This window comes from Anthonomus grandis, chromosome 17 (assembly GCF_022605725.1).
Source record: "Anthonomus grandis grandis chromosome 17, icAntGran1.3, whole genome shotgun sequence".
Classification (NCBI taxonomy): domain Eukaryota; kingdom Metazoa; phylum Arthropoda; class Insecta; order Coleoptera; family Curculionidae; genus Anthonomus; species Anthonomus grandis.
In genome coordinates this window covers 14989151-15010005 of record NC_065562.1, presented here as the reverse complement: position 1 = coordinate 15010005, position 20855 = coordinate 14989151, and the positions used below count along the sequence as shown (strand labels likewise).

Here is a 20855-nt window from a genome sequence, read left to right as displayed (position 1 = left end):
TGTTAAAAAGATTTGGATCCTTGGAAAACAAGAAAAATTATTTTAAATTCTTGAAATATTTAAGAAAAATAAATTCAAACTTGTCGTATGTCGAAAACGACGTAAATAAGTGAATTTTAAAACATAATTATTGAATTCAAGTTAATGGAACAAAATTGACATTGACAATTTCCTTTCCATATACAGGGTCACAAAGTTAAATAACAAAAGTCAGTTAATAGGAGCCAGTATAAAACAGCAAACTGCAAATATAGTACCCTTTATATATATAGACACCCCATTTTTTCCCGATTCACTCAGTAATGTCAAAATGTCTGGTTATAATCAAAAAAGTCCCCTTACCCTTCTATTCTTTATCTGGTCATCATTCACTTACAATCCGCTATAAACGCTTAAAAACCGAGGTGTATAGGACTTAAATCAGGGAACTGGGGTGGCCAATCTTATTTTTAACCTTTTCTAAGGTCAAGATCGTGTTATTCAATGACGTTACCATTTCACGTAAACGTCAATTATCGCATTCGGAAGACTTCAGGAATCTTTCAAGAAATCACTACTGTGATAAATAAAAAATCATTGCTGAGATCAATAATTCATTCATTATACGGTTATTTTTTTTAAACCTCATGCTACAATGCCCGTATTTTCAAAGCTTACACTGATTAAATTCCTATATTTAATAAATTTAAAACAAAAATGAAATAACTGAATTTCAGCTTTTAGCGTTCGCATAAATCGGCCGGGCAAAAAACACTGGAATAAAGCAATTCCGGCTCAATATTTATAAATGGTGGTCGTTGTTATTAAATTTTTTGATAATACCGATAACATAATATGTTTTTATTTGTTTCAGCGTAGTACATTTTTGGCGGAAAAACCGAACGGTTCCGCACGAGTTTCATAAATATTTATTTACCGGGAAAAATTGTAATAATGGAATATGCTAAATCATATATAAAATATAAATATACAAAAAAACGGTACAGCTTCATAAAACAAATCAGAAATAAATTCCATTGTTATCCGCGGGGTGGTTGGAAATTAGTTTTTACCCCGGTTTGCATTTTCGTGACAAAGGAGCATTATTTATTCAGTGCCATTTCGCATAATTATATAATGAGAGCATGCTTGTAAATAAATTTCAGCTTTTTACATTTAAATTTATGGCATGGACGGATTACATTAAAACCCGATAATGGTCACATTATATGGCTCAATTTATTATATTTTGTTTATGCAAATATTTCTCTCTCTTTTTTTTTACATTATAATATGTAATTAAATAAATGTGATTTAATTCTTAGGTGCGGTAGGAGGAGACAATGACGACGGAGACGACAAAGAGAAGGAGGAGGAGGCCGAGAGGGAACGACTCGAGGCCATCCGGGAGGCGGAGGAGAGGCGCAAGGAGAAACACAGGAAGATGGAGGAGGAACGTGAAAAGATGAGACAGGAAATAAGGGATAAGGTGAGACAGAATTAGTAGTTTTTGTTTGGTCATGGTATCCTCAGTAGATCCAGATTAAAGTCTCATTTTTATTTAAGAATATGTGTGCGTCATATAGAATTGAATTATGCATTTGCATTACGAAATGTCTTATGTGTGTCAATAGAAAATTGGTAATTTTTAAGAAAAAACTGGGTTTATTTTGGCAACTTGGTTTCGGACTTTATTATGCTATCATCATTGGTTTATAAGAAAAATTTGAAAAAATTTGGACAAAAAATAAACATTTTGGCATCATATGCAATTAAATTATGCATTTGAATTGCAAATTGTCTCATTTGTGTCAATGAAAAATGGACAATTTTTAGGGAAGACTAGGTTTATCTTCGCAAGGTTTTGACTATTTTAAAGCATCTTCAGGTCTCTATAACAAAAATTTATTCTTTGAATGTGTATAATAAAAAACATAAAAATGTGTGCCTCAACTTTAATTAAATTATGTATTCATAATACATATTTTTTACTATGTAATTTTAATGCTAATTTTTAAGGAATAGCTGTGTTTATCTTAGCAATGTTTCAGTTTATTTTAGACCGTCACAGAGTCAAAAATATATTATCTGAAAATATATTAAAAAATAATAAAAATGTGTCCATAATATACAATTAAATTATGCATTTATATTTTTAACTATGCAATTTCTATTGTTGGAAAATAGGTAATTTATAAGAAGAAACTGGCTTTATATTGGCAACGTTTCAGCCTATGTTGAGCCATTATCAGATCTCTATAACAAAAATATATGCTTTGAAAATATATCAATTTTTTTTAAATAAAAATGTGTGCATTACATACAGTTAAATTATGCATTTATATTTCTAATTATCTAATTTCTATTATTGGAAAATAGGTTACTTATAAGAAGAAACTGGCTTTATACTGGCAACGTTTCGGTTTATTTTAGGTCACCGTCAGAGCCTCTATAACAACCTGTGAAAATATTTTAAAAAAACAAGTAAGAATTCGTGCCTCATATACAATTAAATTATGCATTTGCATTACTAAATCTTTAATTTGTTTCAATAGAAAATGAGTATTTTTTGGGAAAAAACTGCAACGTTTTGACTTATTTAAAGCATCATCAGATCTCTATAACAAAAATATATTTTTTTAATGTGTATACAAAAAACATAAAAATGTGTCCTTATCTTTAATTAAATTGTGCATTTGTATTACATATTTTTTATATATTATGCTCATCCATTTTTGCTTATATTTATATCCTGGATTTATTGTTTATTTTAAAGTATTTAAATATTATAAGTTTAAACTGTTAAGCTACTACTATGTTAGAATACATTTTAAAATTTTATAGTTTTATGTTAATTTTTAACTAGTGACAAGGTCTTACCTTTTACGGATTCTTTGTTTGAACAATAAGCAATAAACGATAGTTGTCGATTTTTCTTGTGCATAATGCATAATATAATTGCATTTGTTGCATCTATTTTTAAATACAAAAAATAGTCCTAAGAGAATCAATTTTCTTTATATTTTGTATAATTAAATTGCATACATTTTCATTTGCAACACACAAATTCTTATGCAAAAATTATGCTTATAGGTAATTATTTAAACAAATATTAGTTGATTATTTTGGTGTACAATGCATAATTCAATTGCATTCGACGCTGTTATTTCTATGCAAAAATAGTGCTGAAAAATGGTCATTTTAAAGATAATTAGTCGATTTTTTTTGCATTATGATTTAATTTTTTTTTAAGCAGACTTGATGCTGAAATGTGGCTCAATAAAAAAATTTTAGTCATTTTTTTGATTAAATATTACGATGTATTGAGTGTCAATAATAAGTTTTTAATTATCTATGTATGTAAAAATTGTGTAAGTCTGTTTGTATTTTTTTTATCTCCAGCATTATTATATATTATTTAAAAATCAATAAGTCTATGTAGATAAAGGCTAGATTTTTTCTTTTTTTGCCGTTACATTTAATAGCTTAAATTTCTTTCTAGATTAATTATTTTATTAAGTGAATATACCCGTAATGGTCTCCGGACGTCTGGAAATTCTGTCATTTAGATATTCTTAAAAAAAAATGATTAAGGCTATTGTTATTATAGCAATTCCTATATTTATACCTTACAAATATAATTCAATTTACTTCCAGACAATTGAGTGCATTTATCCATATCAGAGAGAGTTGTAACTCAATAGCCTGGATTTTTTTTTAATTCACAAAGGCAAAAGATAACCATATGCTGCAATTCACGTGCCTGGCATAATATTTAAATTGCTTTCAGGCAAATGTGTGCAGGTATCTATATTACAGAGAAACACAGGCTATAATTCAACTGCCTGGAAGAATACCTGAATTACTTCCAAGCAACTAAGTAAACAAAATAATAGACTTAACTACGTGGAAAAAATTAATAAAGTTTACCATCAAGACCAATAAAGTTATGCACAATTTAAAAGGGTGCGAGGTACGTTTGCCTGTAATTTAAAAAGTTGTTTAATAATGGCCAATAGGTGATATATCCACACATGATTAAAAAGAACAACAGATTCACACAGGCAAAAGAGAATGACAGGTTGTAACTCAACTGCCTTGAAAAATATTTTAATTACTTCCAGGCAGTTAAGTGCCTTTAACCTTCTCAGAAAGGCAAAAGAGATTGATATAGTGCAACTCAACTGCCTGGAAGAAAATCTTTATTAAATTACTTCCAGGCAGATGGGTGCAGGTAACCATATTATAGAGAAAGGCAGGCTATAATTCAACTGCAACAAGAATACCTGAAATACTTTCAAGCAACTAAGTGAACAAAATAATAGACTTAACTACGTGGAAAAAATTAATAAAGTTTACCATCAAGACCAATAAAGTTATGCACAATTTAAAAGGGTGCGAGGTACGTTTGCCTGTAATTTAAAAAGTTGTTTAATAATGGCCAATAGGTGATATATCCACACATGATTAAAAAGAGCAACAGATTCACACAGGCAAAAGAGAATGACAGGTTGTAACTCAACTGCCTTGAAAAATATTTTAATTACTTCCAGGCAGTTAAGTGCCTTTAACCTTCTCAGAAAGGCAAAAGAGATTAATATAGTGCAACTCAACTGCCTGGAAGAAAATCTTTGTTAAATTATTTCCAAGCAGATGGGTGCAGGTAACCATATTATAGAGAAAGGCAGGCTATAATTCAACTGCCTGGAAGAATACCTGAACTACTTCCAAGCAACTAAGTGAACAAAATAGTTGACTTAACTATCTGGAAAAAATTAATAAAGTTTACTATCAAGACCAACGAGGTTATGCATAATTTAAAAGGGTGTGAAGTAAATTTATTAAATTTCTTCCAGGTAGATGGGTGCAGGAAATCATATTACAGAGAAAGTCAGACTATAATTCAACTGCCTGGAAGAATACCTGAATTACCTTCAAGCAACTAAGTGAACAAAATAATAGACTTAACTACTTGGGAAAAATTAATAAAGTTTACCACCAAGACCAATAAAGTTATGCATAATTTAAAAGGGTGTAGGAGGAGGTACGTTTTGCTATAATTCAAGAAGCTGGCTATCAATGGCCAATAACTGCCTGGAAAGAAATCTTTACTAACTACGTAAGCATTTTACAGAGAAGATATAACTCCTAGAAGCCTAGAAGAATACCTAAATTATTTCCAAGCAATTGAGTGGACTAAATACTAGAGTAAATAAAAATTAATTTTAAGGTTAATTGTTTTAATACTCTTTACTCAAAAGGACATGAGGCACGTTTCCCAATAATAGAAAAAACTTAAGTAATAATAAGTGGCATATTCATAAATACTCTTAAAATAACATTTCGCTAAGGAAACCATAAAAAGATAGTATCCAGAAATTCCTTATTTAATCCAAAGGATCTCAAGGATATTATGAGAAAATTTCGTGACAGTATAGTGAAACTTCGTGACAATACTCTCTTAGGGTAAAAACTGAATAAATGGCCTTTTCGTTAATTTATGCACCGTCAGAAAGCAAAATACTGCTCAGTCGAAAACGCGATTAACCTTTACAGCTCAACAAATCTCCTGTTCTGTTTTTTTTTGTTGTCCAAAATAGCGTCAATGATAACTGGGGGCGGTGAAAAAATATGGCGGTAAACACGAAACGTGACGCGGCTATTTTTAAGCGACTTGATGGATGCCCCCGCCGTACAAACGAGCTTGTTTTACTGAACTTTGAAACGTAAATTTAAGCTGCTTGTTTATGGAAATATTTACGAAATTTTCCTGGATTTAACGCCGCTAATAAGTCACTCAACTATAAACTTAACTTTTTTTACTCGATTGCTTCCAAAGGACATATTGGCTGCATGTGTTGCAAATTGGCATTTTTCTACTTTTCCAACTGTGTCTGACGACGCCAATATCGTTACGTACGTCTATTGTGAGGAAGTCATTTGCTGTTTTTCCACTGAAAGGGCTGATCAATACCACCCTCCTTTCACCACACAAATGGTTGTCGCCATTGTGTATCAGGGAAAATTGATTCTATTTTTCTATTGAACGCGAAAGGGCTAGAAAATGGGATAAAGATAAACTTTTGTTCTTGGGAAATGTGTCGTGTCAGAACATTTTTGCTTGTTATTCGTTTTTGATGGTAATTGAATTTTTTGATAAGGGGTCTTACGTAATCTTTTTGTTGTAGATAATGGATTTTTCATGAACGGAATTTTAGACAAATAAATAGTATCAAAAAAATATTAAGCTATCACAAACCATCTTGGAAACAAATCCATCATGATTAGGGGACAGAGTTTCCAGTAAAACCGCCTTCCGTCTGTCCGTAACAGAAAAACTGCATCTCCGCTGCATGATTTATATGACAGGGGAGGCGTTAAGGATGGACCGCACTTATCCCACTTCCTTTCTTCCCTTTTTACGGTCGTCATTTGTCTTTCTTTCTTACTTACGGTTTTCTAAAAAGTACGTGATTCGGCCGCCAAGATATCATCTTGAATTTATTTCAATCCTTGTCACTTCGCGTCTGTGGGAATTAGACGCGGGTCAGGAGATTTTTCTTGGCATTTTTTCCCTTTAAACTATAAATAAGGGTAAAATGCTCATCAAAATTTATAAAATGACCACCTTTTGGCACCGTTTTTTCAATTTTAATACTATGCAATTAAATTATGCATTGTGCAAATAAAATTGACCAACATAAATGCATCTTGGTAAAATCAAATTCTTTCATAACATCGAAAAATCGAGTAAAATTCTTGTAAAATGTTTTCATAAAAAATTTATCATATGCAATTCAATTATGCATAATGCAAAAAAATTGATTACCATTCTTTTAAATAGCCCCCTTTCAGTAATATTTTCAATAAAGCTATGTGACTTATATTTTATTAAATTATGCACCAAAAAAATTGGTGAACAAAAGTATCATGTCGATAGGTTTATTTCCATTTTTACAAAAATTAAGTTTTTTTGTAAAATTGGCTGCTTGGAATAAATCTCTTATTTTACTGTTGGATTAATTGGAATAATAAATGAAGCAATTTTATACAAAAAATCAACTAAAATTATTTAAAATTACCACTTTTTAGCACCATTTTTGCACACATAACGTGCACCATATCCAATTAAATTATGCGTAATGTAGAAAATAAATTTTTACTTTTTTAACTTACCACATCTCGGCCTTATTATTGCCTAAAAATAAGTGCATCATATGCACTAAAATTATGCATTATACAAAAAATGGTCTTAAATTCTTTTAGTTGTTCAGTCTTTAACGAAATTTTTGCATAAAAAAATGTGCTCCGTGTGCAATTAAATTATGCATTATGCAAAAAAAATCCATTAATATTCCTTAAATTTACCACAATTTAGTATGAATTTTGCATCAAACAAAGTGAAAATAAGTAATTTTTTAAGAAAATTTGGTTTATTTTGTCAAGGTTTTGGTCTTTACTGGACCATCATCAAATATAAAAAAGAATCATAAGGATATGTGCATCATATGCACTAAAATTATGTATTATACAAAAAATCGTCTGAAATTCTTATAATTGTTCACTTTTTAACGGAATTTTTGCATACAAAAATGTGCATCGTGTGCAATTAAATTATGCATTATGTAAAAAGAAATCCATTAATGTTCCTTAAATTCACCACATTTCAACGCCATTTTCACATACAAGACGTGAATCGTTTGCAATTAAGTTATGCATTATGCACGAAAACATCGATATAATATTCTTAATAAATAATAATTACAAGTACAAATAAACATAATTTTTACATAGAAATACGTGTACGGCTTAGTTATACATTAAATAAAAAATCGACTAAAATTCTTTTTATAGGCCACTTTTTAACAGAATTTTTGCATAAAAATATGCGCATTGGATGCAATTAAATTATGCACTATACAAGAAAATCGATTAAATCCTTATTATTTGATTATTGAAATTAAATCAGGAATTTGTGTTGCAAATTCTCTAATTTTTGTGAAAGTTGGTACAATCGACGTTTAGGACTATATTAGGTGTTTCATAAAAACGTATTTCTAAAATCATCTTATTTTTTTTAAATGTGTGCCTCATATACAATTAAATTATGCATTTATATTGCAAATGAATTTATCATAATGGAAAAGAAATAATTTCTAGAGAAAACCTAATTTACTTTGCCAACGTTTTGACACATAATGGACACTATCAGGGCTTATATTACAACAAAACTATTTTGAAAAAAATCGTGTATTTTTTTTCCATTTTAAGAAGACTTAGTTATTAAAAAAAAACTACAAGTTTGCTTAAAAGTATGGAATTTATATATTTAAGTTAAAAATAGGTTACACGTGTTTTATTGCTACAGTTGATCAACAACTTCTAAAACACGTGTATCCTATTCTCGATCTAAATTTATGTTCGAGACTTTTGACCAAACTTATGGTTTTCTTGTAAAAATATTTTATTTAAATATATAAAAATTAAAATGTTTGTATCACATGCAATTAAATTTCTATTTTAAATTGTTTATTTTCTATTAATGGAAAAGTGATATCTTTTTATATTGTGTAATGGTTTCGGCGTATATTCTATCATCAGTACTCTATAATAATTTTTTTTTTGAAATTTAAGGCATTAAACCAACCATGTTTCATTAGGAAATATATCAGAAAAAAAATTAATAAAAATGTACACATCATATATATTTAAATTATGTAATCATCTCGCAATTTATCTTATTTTCGTCAATGGAAAACCGGTAATTTTTAAAGAAAATTTGATTTATTTGGCCAAAGTTTCGGCCTATACTGCCGATCACATATATAAAAAAATTATAAAGATATGTGCATCATACATTATTAAATTATACATATGTATTGCAAACTATATACTTATGGTCAGTCGAAAATGCATTTTTTTTAAATATAAAAAAATACCTTGAAGTCATACCTTCTTTTTTTCTAGACAAAGACTTTTTCAAAATTTATCTGCACACAACTTTTTTATTTAAATTTAGAAAGTTAAGAAATTATTATATTAAGAAAATAAAAGGGACTCTGATCAAAAATACCTCAATGCTCTTTTTCCACCCTTAACCTCATTTTATTGCCAATTCCCATGCAAAAAATAATAATCCGAAGTTGAAGAGCAAAAGTTTGTAAAAATACTCTCGGGCATCGTACACTTATCTCTCTTTTCCTTTCAAACTTCGAGCAGTTAAGGGAGACGATCAAATTATGCTAATACAACCAAAAAAGAGTCCTAACTAATCCATAACCCCCAACCGGTTAAATTCCGGGCAGAAGGAAATATACTCGGGTATAACTTTTCCACCCCTAAGGGAGGGTGGGAAAGTTTCGTATAAAATAACGTGTTTTCGCGCTGTCATGGCCAGCCGCGTTTAATTGTTTTGGCCACTGCGAAGTGTGTATCCAGAGCGGTATTCCTAACACTTCCAGTTGTTTGTTTTACTCCATGAATATGGAGGGTATATATCAAGCCGCATTTACATGCTACTTCGGAGTTAATTCTATAAACCCAAAACTGGGTCGAGAGAGAGAGAGAGAGGCAGTTTTTGTTTTTGTTACAGTTTCCAGCTGGAAAGTCCAGGAGCTTCTGGAAGAGTGTTTGTAGAATGTGAAATGTTCGGAAAATTTGGTAATTTATTGTGGGTCGAAAGCATAATTTAGATGTACATAATGTACATATTTTAATGCAAAATGGTGCTAATATTAAAGAGTATTAGTCAGTTTTTTTGCATAATGTAATTGCATATGATGCACATATTTTTATGCAAAATTGGTGCAGAAATAGGGTTTAAAGATATTATCAAATTTTTTGCATAGTATGAATTTGGAAAAACGCTAAAATAGGTGTCCAATGAAATCGTCCAGAGAATATGTGTACAAATTTTCAAACTGATATTTGCTAAATTTTTGGAGTTATGAACATTGTGTCGTATATATAGAAAAAAAAATCAATATTTTCAAAAAATATTTTTTTTTTTCAAAATTGTGTACGAATTTGGAAAAACGCTGAAATAGGTGTCCAATGAAATCGTCCAGAGAATACGTGTATAAATTTTCAAACTGATATTTCTCAATTTTTGGAGTTATGAACATTGTGTCGAATATATTGCAAAAAATAATCAATATTTTCAAAAAATACTTTTTTTTTCAAAATTTTGTACGAATTTGGAAAAACGCTGAAATAGGTGTCCAATGAAATCGTCCAAAGAATATGTGTACAAATTTTCAAACTGATATTTGGTCAATTTTTTGAGTTATGAACATTGTGTCGAATATATAGAAAAAAAAATCAATATTTTCAAAAAAATATTTTTTTCCAAAATTTTGTACGAATTTGAAAAAACGCTGAAATAGGTGTGTAATGAAATCATCCAAGGAAAATGTGTACAAATTTTCAAACTGATATTTTATCAATTTTTGGAGGTATGAACATTGTGTCGTATATATAGAAAAAAAAAATCAATATTTTCAAAAAATATTTTTTTTTTCAAAATTTTGTATGAATTTAGAAAAACGCTGAAATAGGTGTTCAATGAAATCGTCTAAAGAATATGTGTACAAATTTTCAAACTGATATCTGCTCAATTTTTGGAGTTATGAACATTGTGTCGAATATATTGCAAAAAATAATCAATATTTTCAAAAAATACTTTTTTTTTCAAAATTTTGTATGAATTTGGAAAAACGCAGAAATAGGTGTCCAATGAAATCGTCCAGAAAATATGTGTACAAATTTTCAAACTGATATTTGCTCAATTTTTGGAGTTATGAACATTGTGTCGAATATATTGAAAAAAAAATCAATATTTTCAAAAAATTTTTTTTTGCAAAATTTTGTACGAATTTGGAAAAACGCTGAAATAGGTATCCAATGAAATCGTCCAGAAAATATGTGTACAAATTTTCAAACTGATATTTGCTAAATTTTTGGAGTTATGAACATTATGTCGTATAATTAGAAAAAAAAATCAAGATTTTCAAAAAATATTTTTTTTTTCAAAATTTTGTATGAATTTGGAAAAACGCTGAAATAGATGTCTAATGAAATCGTCCAAAGAATATGTGTACAAATTTTCAAACTGATATTTGCTCAATTTTTGGAGTTATGAACATTGTGTCGAATATATTGAAAAAAAAATCAATATTTTCAAAAACTATTTTTTTTTCAAAATTTTGTACGAATTTGCAAAAACGCTGAAATAGGTATCCAATGAAATCGTCCAGAAAATATGTGTACAAATTTTCAAACTGATATTTGGTGAATTTTTGGAGTTATGAACATTCTGTTGTATAATTAGAAAAAAAAATCAATATTTTCAAAAAATATTTTTTTTTTCAAAATTTTGTACGAATTTGGAAAAACGCTGAAATAAGTGTCCAATGAAATCGTCCAGAGAATATGTGTACAAATTTTCAAACTGATATTTGCTTAATTTTTGGAGTTTATAACCTTGTGTCGAATATATTTAAAAAAATCAATATTTTCAAAAAATATTTTTTTTTTCAAAATTTTGTACGAATTTGGAAAAACGCTGCAATAGGTGTCCAATAAAATCGTCCAAAGAATATGTGTACAAATTTTCAAACTGATATTTGGTCAATTTTTTGAGTTATGAACATTGTGTCGCATATATAGAAAAAAAAATCAATATTTTCAAAAAAATATTTTTTTCCAAAATTTTGTACGAATTTGAAAAAACGCTGAAATAGGTGTGTAATGAAATCATCCAAGGAAAATGTGTACAAATTTTCAAACTGATATTTTATCAATTTTTGGAGTTATGAACATTGTGTCGTATATATAGAAAAAAAAAAATAAATATTTTCAAAAAATATTTTTTTTTTCAAAATTTTGTATGAATTTAGAAAAACGCTGAAATAGGTGTTCAATGAAATCGTCTAAAGAATATGTGTACAAATTTTCAAACTGATATCTGCTCAATTTTTGGAGTTATGAACATTGTGTCGAATATATTGCAAAAAATAATCAATATTTTCAAAAAATACTTTTTTTTTTCAAAATTTTGTATGAATTTGGAAAAACGCAGAAATAGGTGTCCAATGAAATCATCCAGGTAATATGTGTACAAATTTTCAAACTGATATTTCCTCAATTTTTGGAGTTATGAACATTGTGTCGAATATATTGAAAAAAAAAATCAATATTTTCAAAAAATATTTTTTTTTTCAAAATTTTGTACGAATTTGGAAAAACGCTGAAATAAGTATCGAATGAAATCGTCCGGAAAATATGTGTACAAATTTTCAAACTGATATTTGCTCAATTTTTGGAGTTATGAACATTGTGTCGAATATATTGAAAAAAAAATCAATATTTTCAAAAAATATTTTTTTTTCAAAATTTTGTACGAATTTGGAAAAACGCTGAAATAGGTGTCCAATGAAATCGTCCCAAGAATATGTGTACAAATTTTCAAACTGATATTTGTTTAATTTTTGGAGTTATGAACATTGTGTCGAATAAATAGAAAAAAAAAATCAATATTTTAAAAAAAATATTTTTTTCCAAAATCTTGTACGAATTTGAAAAAACGCTGAAATAGGTGTCTAATAAAATCGTCCAAGGAAAATGTGTACAAATTTTCAAACTGATATTTTGTCAATTTTTGGAGTTATGAACATTGTGTCGTATATATAGAAAAAAAAAATCAATATTTTCAAAAAATATTTTTTTTTTCAAAGTTTTGTACGAATTTGGAAAAACGCTGAAATAGGTATCCAATGAAATCGTCCAGAGAATATGTGTACAAATTTTCAAACTGATATTTGGTCAATTTTTTGAGTTATGAACATTGTGTCGAATATATAGAAAAAAAAATCAATATTTTCAAAAAAATATTTTTTTTTCCAAAATCAAAATGCGTTAATTGCCTATAACGTACATTGTTTTGTTAAAATTTTAAATAATTTAAATTGATTTTTTGTATCATGTTCATTTTATTTGCAGATGAGGCACTTTTTTTATGTAAAAAGTAAAGAATTTTAGTAGGCTTTTAAATTTTAAAATTAAATTAAAAATGCTAGTAACTATTAGGAAAGGTACGAGGGATCTTCCTATAAAATTGAGTCACTAAGAAGATCCAAGGCTTCAGAGTCAAATATCTTAATTAATATTCAAAGGAAATCAAAGATATATACAGAAACTGTATAGTAAGCAATATTATTTTAATTAAAATTTATTTGATCATCATCGCTTTAGTATCAAGATATATTAGCTTTAGAATTCAGTAACAGCCACATTTGAACTCTAAATCCTTTGAAAAACATTTTGTTATGTTTGGGTAGACAATTATCTGGTCTACAACTACTATTAAGAAAGATGCAAAGGATTTTGGTATAAGATGGGGTCACTAAGAAGGTCCACTGTTTTAGGGTCAGATAGCTCAATTAATATTAAGTCTATCGACTTTAAGGTATTTATAAAAATTGTAGAGCAGCTCACTTTATTTTAAACAAACTTTATTTGATCATCATAACTTCAATAGATCAGGAGATATCCTAATTATTCGTAATAAATTCGATATTCGTAAGGTAACTATTAAAGGAGATACAAGGGATTTTCGTATAAGATTGGGTCATTTAGAAGGTCATTTATCGTTTTAAGATCAGATATCTCAATTGATATTAGGTTTATCGATTCAAAGGTATATACAAGGTCATTATATCTTTAGTAAATCAAGAGATATTAGCTGTAGACTTCCCCCTCCTTTCTAGGCAGCATTTTCTTATATTTTCAAGGAATATATTTTTGCGTATAGAGCGTCCTGAGCCCTGATGATGGCCTTATATAGACTGAAACATTGACAAAATAACCAAGTTTTCCTTCAAAATTACTTATCTTGCATTGACGACAATTTAGTAATTTGCAATAGAAATGCATAATTTTATTGTATCTAAGGCACACATTTTAATTTTTTTCATATATTCTTGTTATAGAGTGCTGCTGATAGCCTAAAATCAGCCGAAACGCTGTAAAGATAAGCCTAATTTTTCCTTAAAAATTACCATTAACATTCCATGGATAAAAATTAGTAATACAAATACATAATTTAATTGGATATGATGCTCATATTTTTATTTGAAGTTCATCATATAATGACAAATAAAATATTTTTGTTGTAGAACTCTGATGATGGCCGAATATAAGCCGAAACATCGTCAAGATAAGTCCAGTTTCCGTTAAAAATTACCCATTTTCCGTTAATAAAATGTCATTTTAAGAATATTCATGAATATGTCATTTATTATCGCACAGCAATAAGCTGAGCGAAAGTATGAATGGTCAAATTTCAATAGTTGAATTATAGGAACACGTGCCTCTTGCCTATTTAAATTATGCATAACCTTTTTGATAATAAAGTTTAATATTTTTTTACAGGTAGTTAAGTCTGTTATTTTATTCACTCAACTACTTGAAAGTAATGCAGGTATTCTCCTAGGCAGTTGAGTTGCAGTCTTTCGTTCTCTTTTGCCTTTGCGAAATAGTTAAATGCACGTCGCTTAGGGATGACTTTGTTTTCACCTTTTGTGAACGTCGCCTATAAATAATTAATTAAAGATCGTCTCTTAAAATAATTTTAATATAATATTATTCATTGGCACATGTCCGTAATTGGAACGTCGGTTACGATAAAAACTCATGATCAATCGCTTGTTGAAGAAATTCTAAGAGACCAATTTATCCTGAACAATGTACGTTTTTGAACGACTATGTTTGCTTAACGATAGATAGGTTAACAAGCAATAAGAGGACAAGATACTTAAATTTTGATCATTTATACTCGCTTACAAAAGCACTCCTTATTAAATAGACTACCACGAGCAGGCAATTATCCTCTTTTAGTAAACAGAATAAAACTAGACATGACATGAAAATTCGAATAAAAAACGTAAAATGCCATTTTTTTTTAATTTACCATTCCGCTAAGCTACCCCGGCTTTTCGTGTTTGCATGCCTTACATACTTTTAAAGTGGCTCGGGTAATAACTAGCCCGGTTTTATTTTTCGTGACTTCCCGTATACAAGGTTGGAAAATGATAAGTGGTTTGACCTCAATTTTTAATTTATTCGAATAATAAGATTTAATTTCTATAGGGGATTTATCTGGATAATCTGAGGAACGGTCGTGTCGAATTCTTTATAAGCGATACTTGGGACAGCATCCATGCAAATCCTTTGGCGTTTCTTACTTTCAAGTTTTCATGCTGTTAATAAAAGATTTAAAAAATAGTTAATGAAGTTCGAAGTTTATGAAGAGAAAGCGTTGAATATCGCAGAAAGTCAAGACGTCAAATGCTTCCCAAAGAAGAAAAACAAGTTACGAATCACTAGATAGGGTTCAGTTGAGAGGTAATGATAATTTTCCGGTGAATTCTTTTAACATTAACCTTGACAACATCGATTGAAATAAAAAAACGTGAAATTTGGCATCATCGATTCAAGTAAAATTCAATTAAAAAAAGGTCGAAACATTTGAGGAAAACTTATACTTTTTTATGGCGAAATGACGACAATGGCGAATGCGATACAACGGCCTTTTTACTAAATACATTATTGAGCGGAAATACCAATAGATCCAATATAGAGCCCTGAATCCTTAAATTTCCCATGTGATGTTTATTTCCAAGATATGAGTGAAATAGAGCCCTGTCACTCCATAACATTCCAGCTTTTTCAGCAGCAGTACATGATCAAAAGCCTTCGAGAGGTCCAAGTACAGACCCAATAATTTCCAGGAGAAAACTCCGCTTTTAGAATGTTGAAATTTATGAGGAATGGTAGTATACAGAGCTCTTTTAAAGACCTTTGACCCTGAAGACAAATGAAATACATAGATATACCGGGTGACACAGAAAAAAGGGAGAAAAACACTTAATAACTTTTTTACTTTTCAAGATAAACAAATAAAATTTGGTATATTGATAGAATAGTTATAAGAGCATCTTTTGACATATTTTATTGTTTTCTATCACTTTCGGTTTAACAGTAAAAGACACTAACTTTCTTATTTTAAATGGGACACCTGGTATATTATTACGTATTTCGGTAAAAAAATTATATTCTGAAAAATATGATGATCCTCTGTTTGCTACTTTTTGTTTTATATTCATAGAAAAAATATTTTTTTCAATTTGAAAATAGGGTGCCATGAATGCGTTGAAAGTTTTAATTTTTAATCAATTGATCAGGAAAAATAGTTTTCATTGCATTTTATAACTTAAATCGTTTACACGCCTATTTAAAATGTCCAAACGTGTCACCGGGTATAGTTGCCTGGATTATCTTGATTCCTCTTCTTGTATATTGGATATCAATTAATCAGTTTTGTTATTTTTAATGATCTGAAAAGACTTTCTATTATTTCTAATACAGTTATTATTATAGAGTATTAAATCTGGGATTCTATTGTTATAATTCCTTATTTTATGATACTGCACTGTCTACTAAATAATAGTATATATAAAAGATACGAGTGTTCTGTACCACTTAAAAAACATAAAAGATTTATAGCACAGGCACACACTAAACTCAATAGCTTAAGACTACTCGAAACATTATTTTATTTACACTGTATTTATTTCCTACTACTTATTTCGATTCAAAACTCGCGGCAATATTCAGACTTAAACTGGCCGCCTGGCGGCGAATTCCGGAACAGTCCAGCTTTCTACGTGTATCACTAGATGTCGTAAGGTGCGTTCGCCGCTTTCTCCACAGAACAGTTGGTATATTTGCGGTGGTTATATTGTTATATTCAATAGTATTTTTTCTTTTTAATTAGAACGTAGTTAGGGTAACCTTTTCAAAGCAGTTAAAGTAATTTTTTATGAACAATTTTAGCTTTCTGCTATTTCCAGACAGGCAAAATATTTTTCGTTCTTCCAAGCAGTTGAAGTGTAATTTTTAATTTTATGATAAATTGTAACAACCTTATCACATTTTTATTTATCCAGGATAGCTTTGAAATAAATCATTAATCGACTGTCTTATTACTATTGGGAATATAAACGCAACAAATGAAGATAAGCTGGGTTCCAATTTTTAAAACTATCCATGAATCAGTTGCGAATTCTGGAACCGCTGTTGAATTTAAGTAATTCTTTACTACAATTAAGACACCTCCGCCATCCTTGTCTTGCGAAATTATTTCCTCTCCGTCACGTCGAAAAATAGTGAATTTATTCAAATTGAAAAGTTCTCTAACAGATTTACCGCCCTTATTTAATCAACCTTCATTAATAAAAACAATATCAATATTTATTCCATTCGTCTAAGATCCGAGTGTTCTACATTTACGAAAGTCGGCAGCAAATGATTCTTTCCATTATTTTCTGTCTAAGTAACTAAAGAGCAGTTTATGTCACGACATATAAGGATTATTCTTAAAAAATGACCGGATAATACTAGTACAATTGAAATTAAATAAATTCGTTTTAAAATGTGATTTTGATGCATAAATCCAATAAAAGTAAATTAGTTTATAGAATGACCATAGTGGTCAAGCTGAATAAAATATATTTTGGCCAAATTTTCAAAAAAATTATTTGGGTGGAACACGGACGTGACATGCCATGACTACGGACATGATCTATTTTCTTGCTAGTACAAAAATTTTAGTTTTAAATTATAAAATTAATGCATTTTAATAAATTTAAATAAAAAACATGATTCAAAATGAAACTTTATTCTTTTAATGATTTTTATAACTGACAGTAAGAAAGTAAGTAATCTTATATAATTTATAAAAATCTTATAAACAACACTTATTTGCTAAAACAAGTTTGGGATAGAACTTAAATTTTTAAAAAGGTATTCGTCTTTCTTCTCAAGATACTCCGGAGGATCTAATACCATTTGAATTTCCTGTTCTTCAATGACAGCTATTTCTGGTACTTCTGGATATTCAAACGTTTTAGTTCCAGTTTTTTTGAAAAATTTAACAGTATATTCTTTGTTTGAAGCTACGGATAATATACACGCCACATAATGTCGATAAATTTTTTTTCCCGACAATTTTACAACAACAAACATATTTTTTTTAAACTGGCGAATCTGGTCTTTTTGAATTTTTAAAAGTGGTATATCATCACTTGTATCACTGTCAGATCCATAAATGTCATTGTATTGTAGGCGTTCGTGAACTGGTGACCAGAAATTATCGTCGTCATCATCATCCTTTCCATCTTCCAAAATATTATGAGATTTATACACCAATTTGCCCAAGTTACAATTTCACTACAGTGCCTGCAAGTTGTATGACAATTTTGGCAGCTCAGCCTTCTAACATACTAAGTAGTGGGCTCGCAATGTTCCTTTAAAGCTTGGAATGTTATTTGGAACCAGTTTGTCCATTTCGATAAAGTTTTGGTCATCAATCGGTATAATGTGGATCCCTTTGCAAGCTTGCTTAAGTTCTTGAATCAGTATTTCCAAAGTGGATATATCTTTTCCTCTTCCTACCAAGCTATCCGCAGTGCGCTTCAAGCACCCGCCGACACCATCTGGCGCACCTTTTCCATGCCCAGCGTCACTAAAATGCCACACCATATTTTCAACGTTAAGTACTTCTGTTAGATGTGAAGACGCTAGGTAAAACATTGATTTATTGCGATACTGGGTCGACGGCCCATCGCTGCAAAAATGAATGGTTTTTAAATTTGGAACATTTTTTTTACTTCCTGTAATAGCGGGTCTAAATATGCACAAATCGCAGCAGGGTCATGTCTTAAACAGTTAGAAAGGATGCAATAAGACTCAGGTTTCATATCGCCACCATAATAGATAACACAGGTGTGCAAACTAATTTGCTGCTTTGACGCCCCAAAGTGAGAAGCCTGAACTTCGGAAGCATATTTTAGGACATAATTTTCTGAAAAGTCCATGTGGATTAGTACTGTTGTATCCGACAGTGACTTTTTAACTAAATCAATTACAGCGTACTGGTGATTTATGTTACAAATATGTTGCATAAATCCGTTTAACGTGGCTTTAAAAATATTCACTAGTTCTTCTTTGGTGCAAATTTTCGTAAACTTGACGAACATATTTTTTGCTGACCCTTAATATCAACTTCATGTCTCTGAATAGCCCACGTTTGATAGGATATTTGTTCGTTTTTTTCATAATGATTAAAATTATCGTTTGTATCTTTGCACCGCTCACATGCCCGTTCCAAACATAATTCTTTGGGAAATTGATCACAGCAAATACGTTTTATTACCTCATTCATACTTGATTCGTTAATAATGGAATGTTTCTTAAGACTTTCCAATATAAGGCCCTTATTTGCATGCTGTTTGCACAAACACGTCTCTCTATTCTTATAATTGGGAGACAAAATCCAAAATGGACGAAACTTGCAAAATGTCGAATAGCTCAACTTTTTAAAATTAGGGTATAAGGCTGTAAATTTTTTTGAAGATTCAGAAGCGTATCATTTAACAACCGCTTCTGTTTCTTAACTTTGTGTTTTGTAATTGTTTCTTTTTTTCCGGCTGTTATTATGCTATTTTCATCTTTTTCTAAAAAATGTCTGACTTTCGTTTTTGTCATTAAGATTCTTGCTTGTGTATGTGCTTCTTTCTTCCATCTGATGTGAGCTTCGCCAAATGTGTAAGAAATTTGTATTTTTTTACCACTTCACCATTAAGCATCGATAGAAAATAGACCTTATTTTTATTTTTGGTTTCCCGGGAATAGTTTTCTTTTACCTGCTCTTCAATCACTTCAGCAAATAAAAGTTTTTTTTTTACAGCTGAGGGTACCGTATATCTTTTTAACAATTTGCTGACGTTTGATTTAGGACTTTGTATTTTAGAAAGGTGACGATGATTTGTTCTGCTTGCTTGGGTTTTATATGTATTCACGCGCTTTTTTAGGGTATTTACTAAGAGCTCCAAATCCCTAATCTTTTTTTTCATTGTGTTTCGGTTTTTCCTCGCTAGTTTTTGTCCTCTTATTTGTTGAGGAGTAATGTTTCTCGATCCGCTTGGCCCAGGAATATCTTCTAATATCGGTAAAGGGCTGGATGGTGGGGTGTTGTAGTTAAGAAAATAATTTTCATTTTCAGTGTGTTTTTCGGCATCTTTTTTCTCTTCCTATAACGTCTTGAACGATTTCTCCAATTTTTTCGAATTTTTCTTTGAACTCGGTCACTAAACTCTTGAATAGGGCGTCGACTTCGTTTTTTTCGCTCCTTTGTGAAATCGTTGGCACGTTAAAAAATACTGCATTAACCTATATTAAAAAGTTCTTCATCAGACATACCCTTATTTTACCAACTTTCATTAATGCAAATAATTTCAACATTCATTCCATCCATAATCAAAAAAGAATAAATTAATTTAGCCCTTAAACCTTTAGTGTTTGGATAATGCCAATGCAATAATAAATTGTAAATAGGTCCTCACTAATTATAAGATTTCTCAAATTTATTTTGCAAAACTTTGCTTACTATCGCTTAAGAATTTGTTAATACTAGATACGTACGAGCAAATGTTGCTCAGAAGTAATTTAGGTAAGAGGTACCTACAAACGCTTGTCGCTCACAATTTCTCAAATAAAATCGTATTGCTTAGTGCATTTTAAAACTTAATTTGTTGCCTTAATATTACTCTAAGGGCCGTTTAAGGCCCAGTGCTTGATTATATTACTTAAAGTAACGATCGGTAAGCTTGGGACTGTAAAAATTAAGACTAATAAAAGCCGAAACACGCAACGGAGTCGTAAATTTGGTTTATCGCGAGTTTTACGAGTTTTTTTTTTACGTTTACATGCCCAGCATGTTTAAATAAAACTTTATATAAAGTAGTAGGCAGTATATA

The 20855-nt window shown here is 29.8% G+C and overlaps 1 protein-coding gene across 4 annotated transcripts in view; it reads left to right on the top strand.

Annotated features, from left to right (window-relative positions):
* The window catches only part of LOC126746053 (complexin), a 361290-nt gene that overhangs the window by 331587 nt on the left and 8848 nt on the right, over positions 1–20855 (top strand). For all 4 annotated transcript variants that reach the window (XM_050454152.1, XM_050454151.1, XM_050454150.1 and 1 more), the window contains one exon: positions 1305–1468. In XM_050454152.1, the coding sequence (XP_050310109.1) occupies positions 1305–1468 (164 nt within the window). The remainder of the gene's footprint in view (positions 1–1304; positions 1469–20855) is intronic.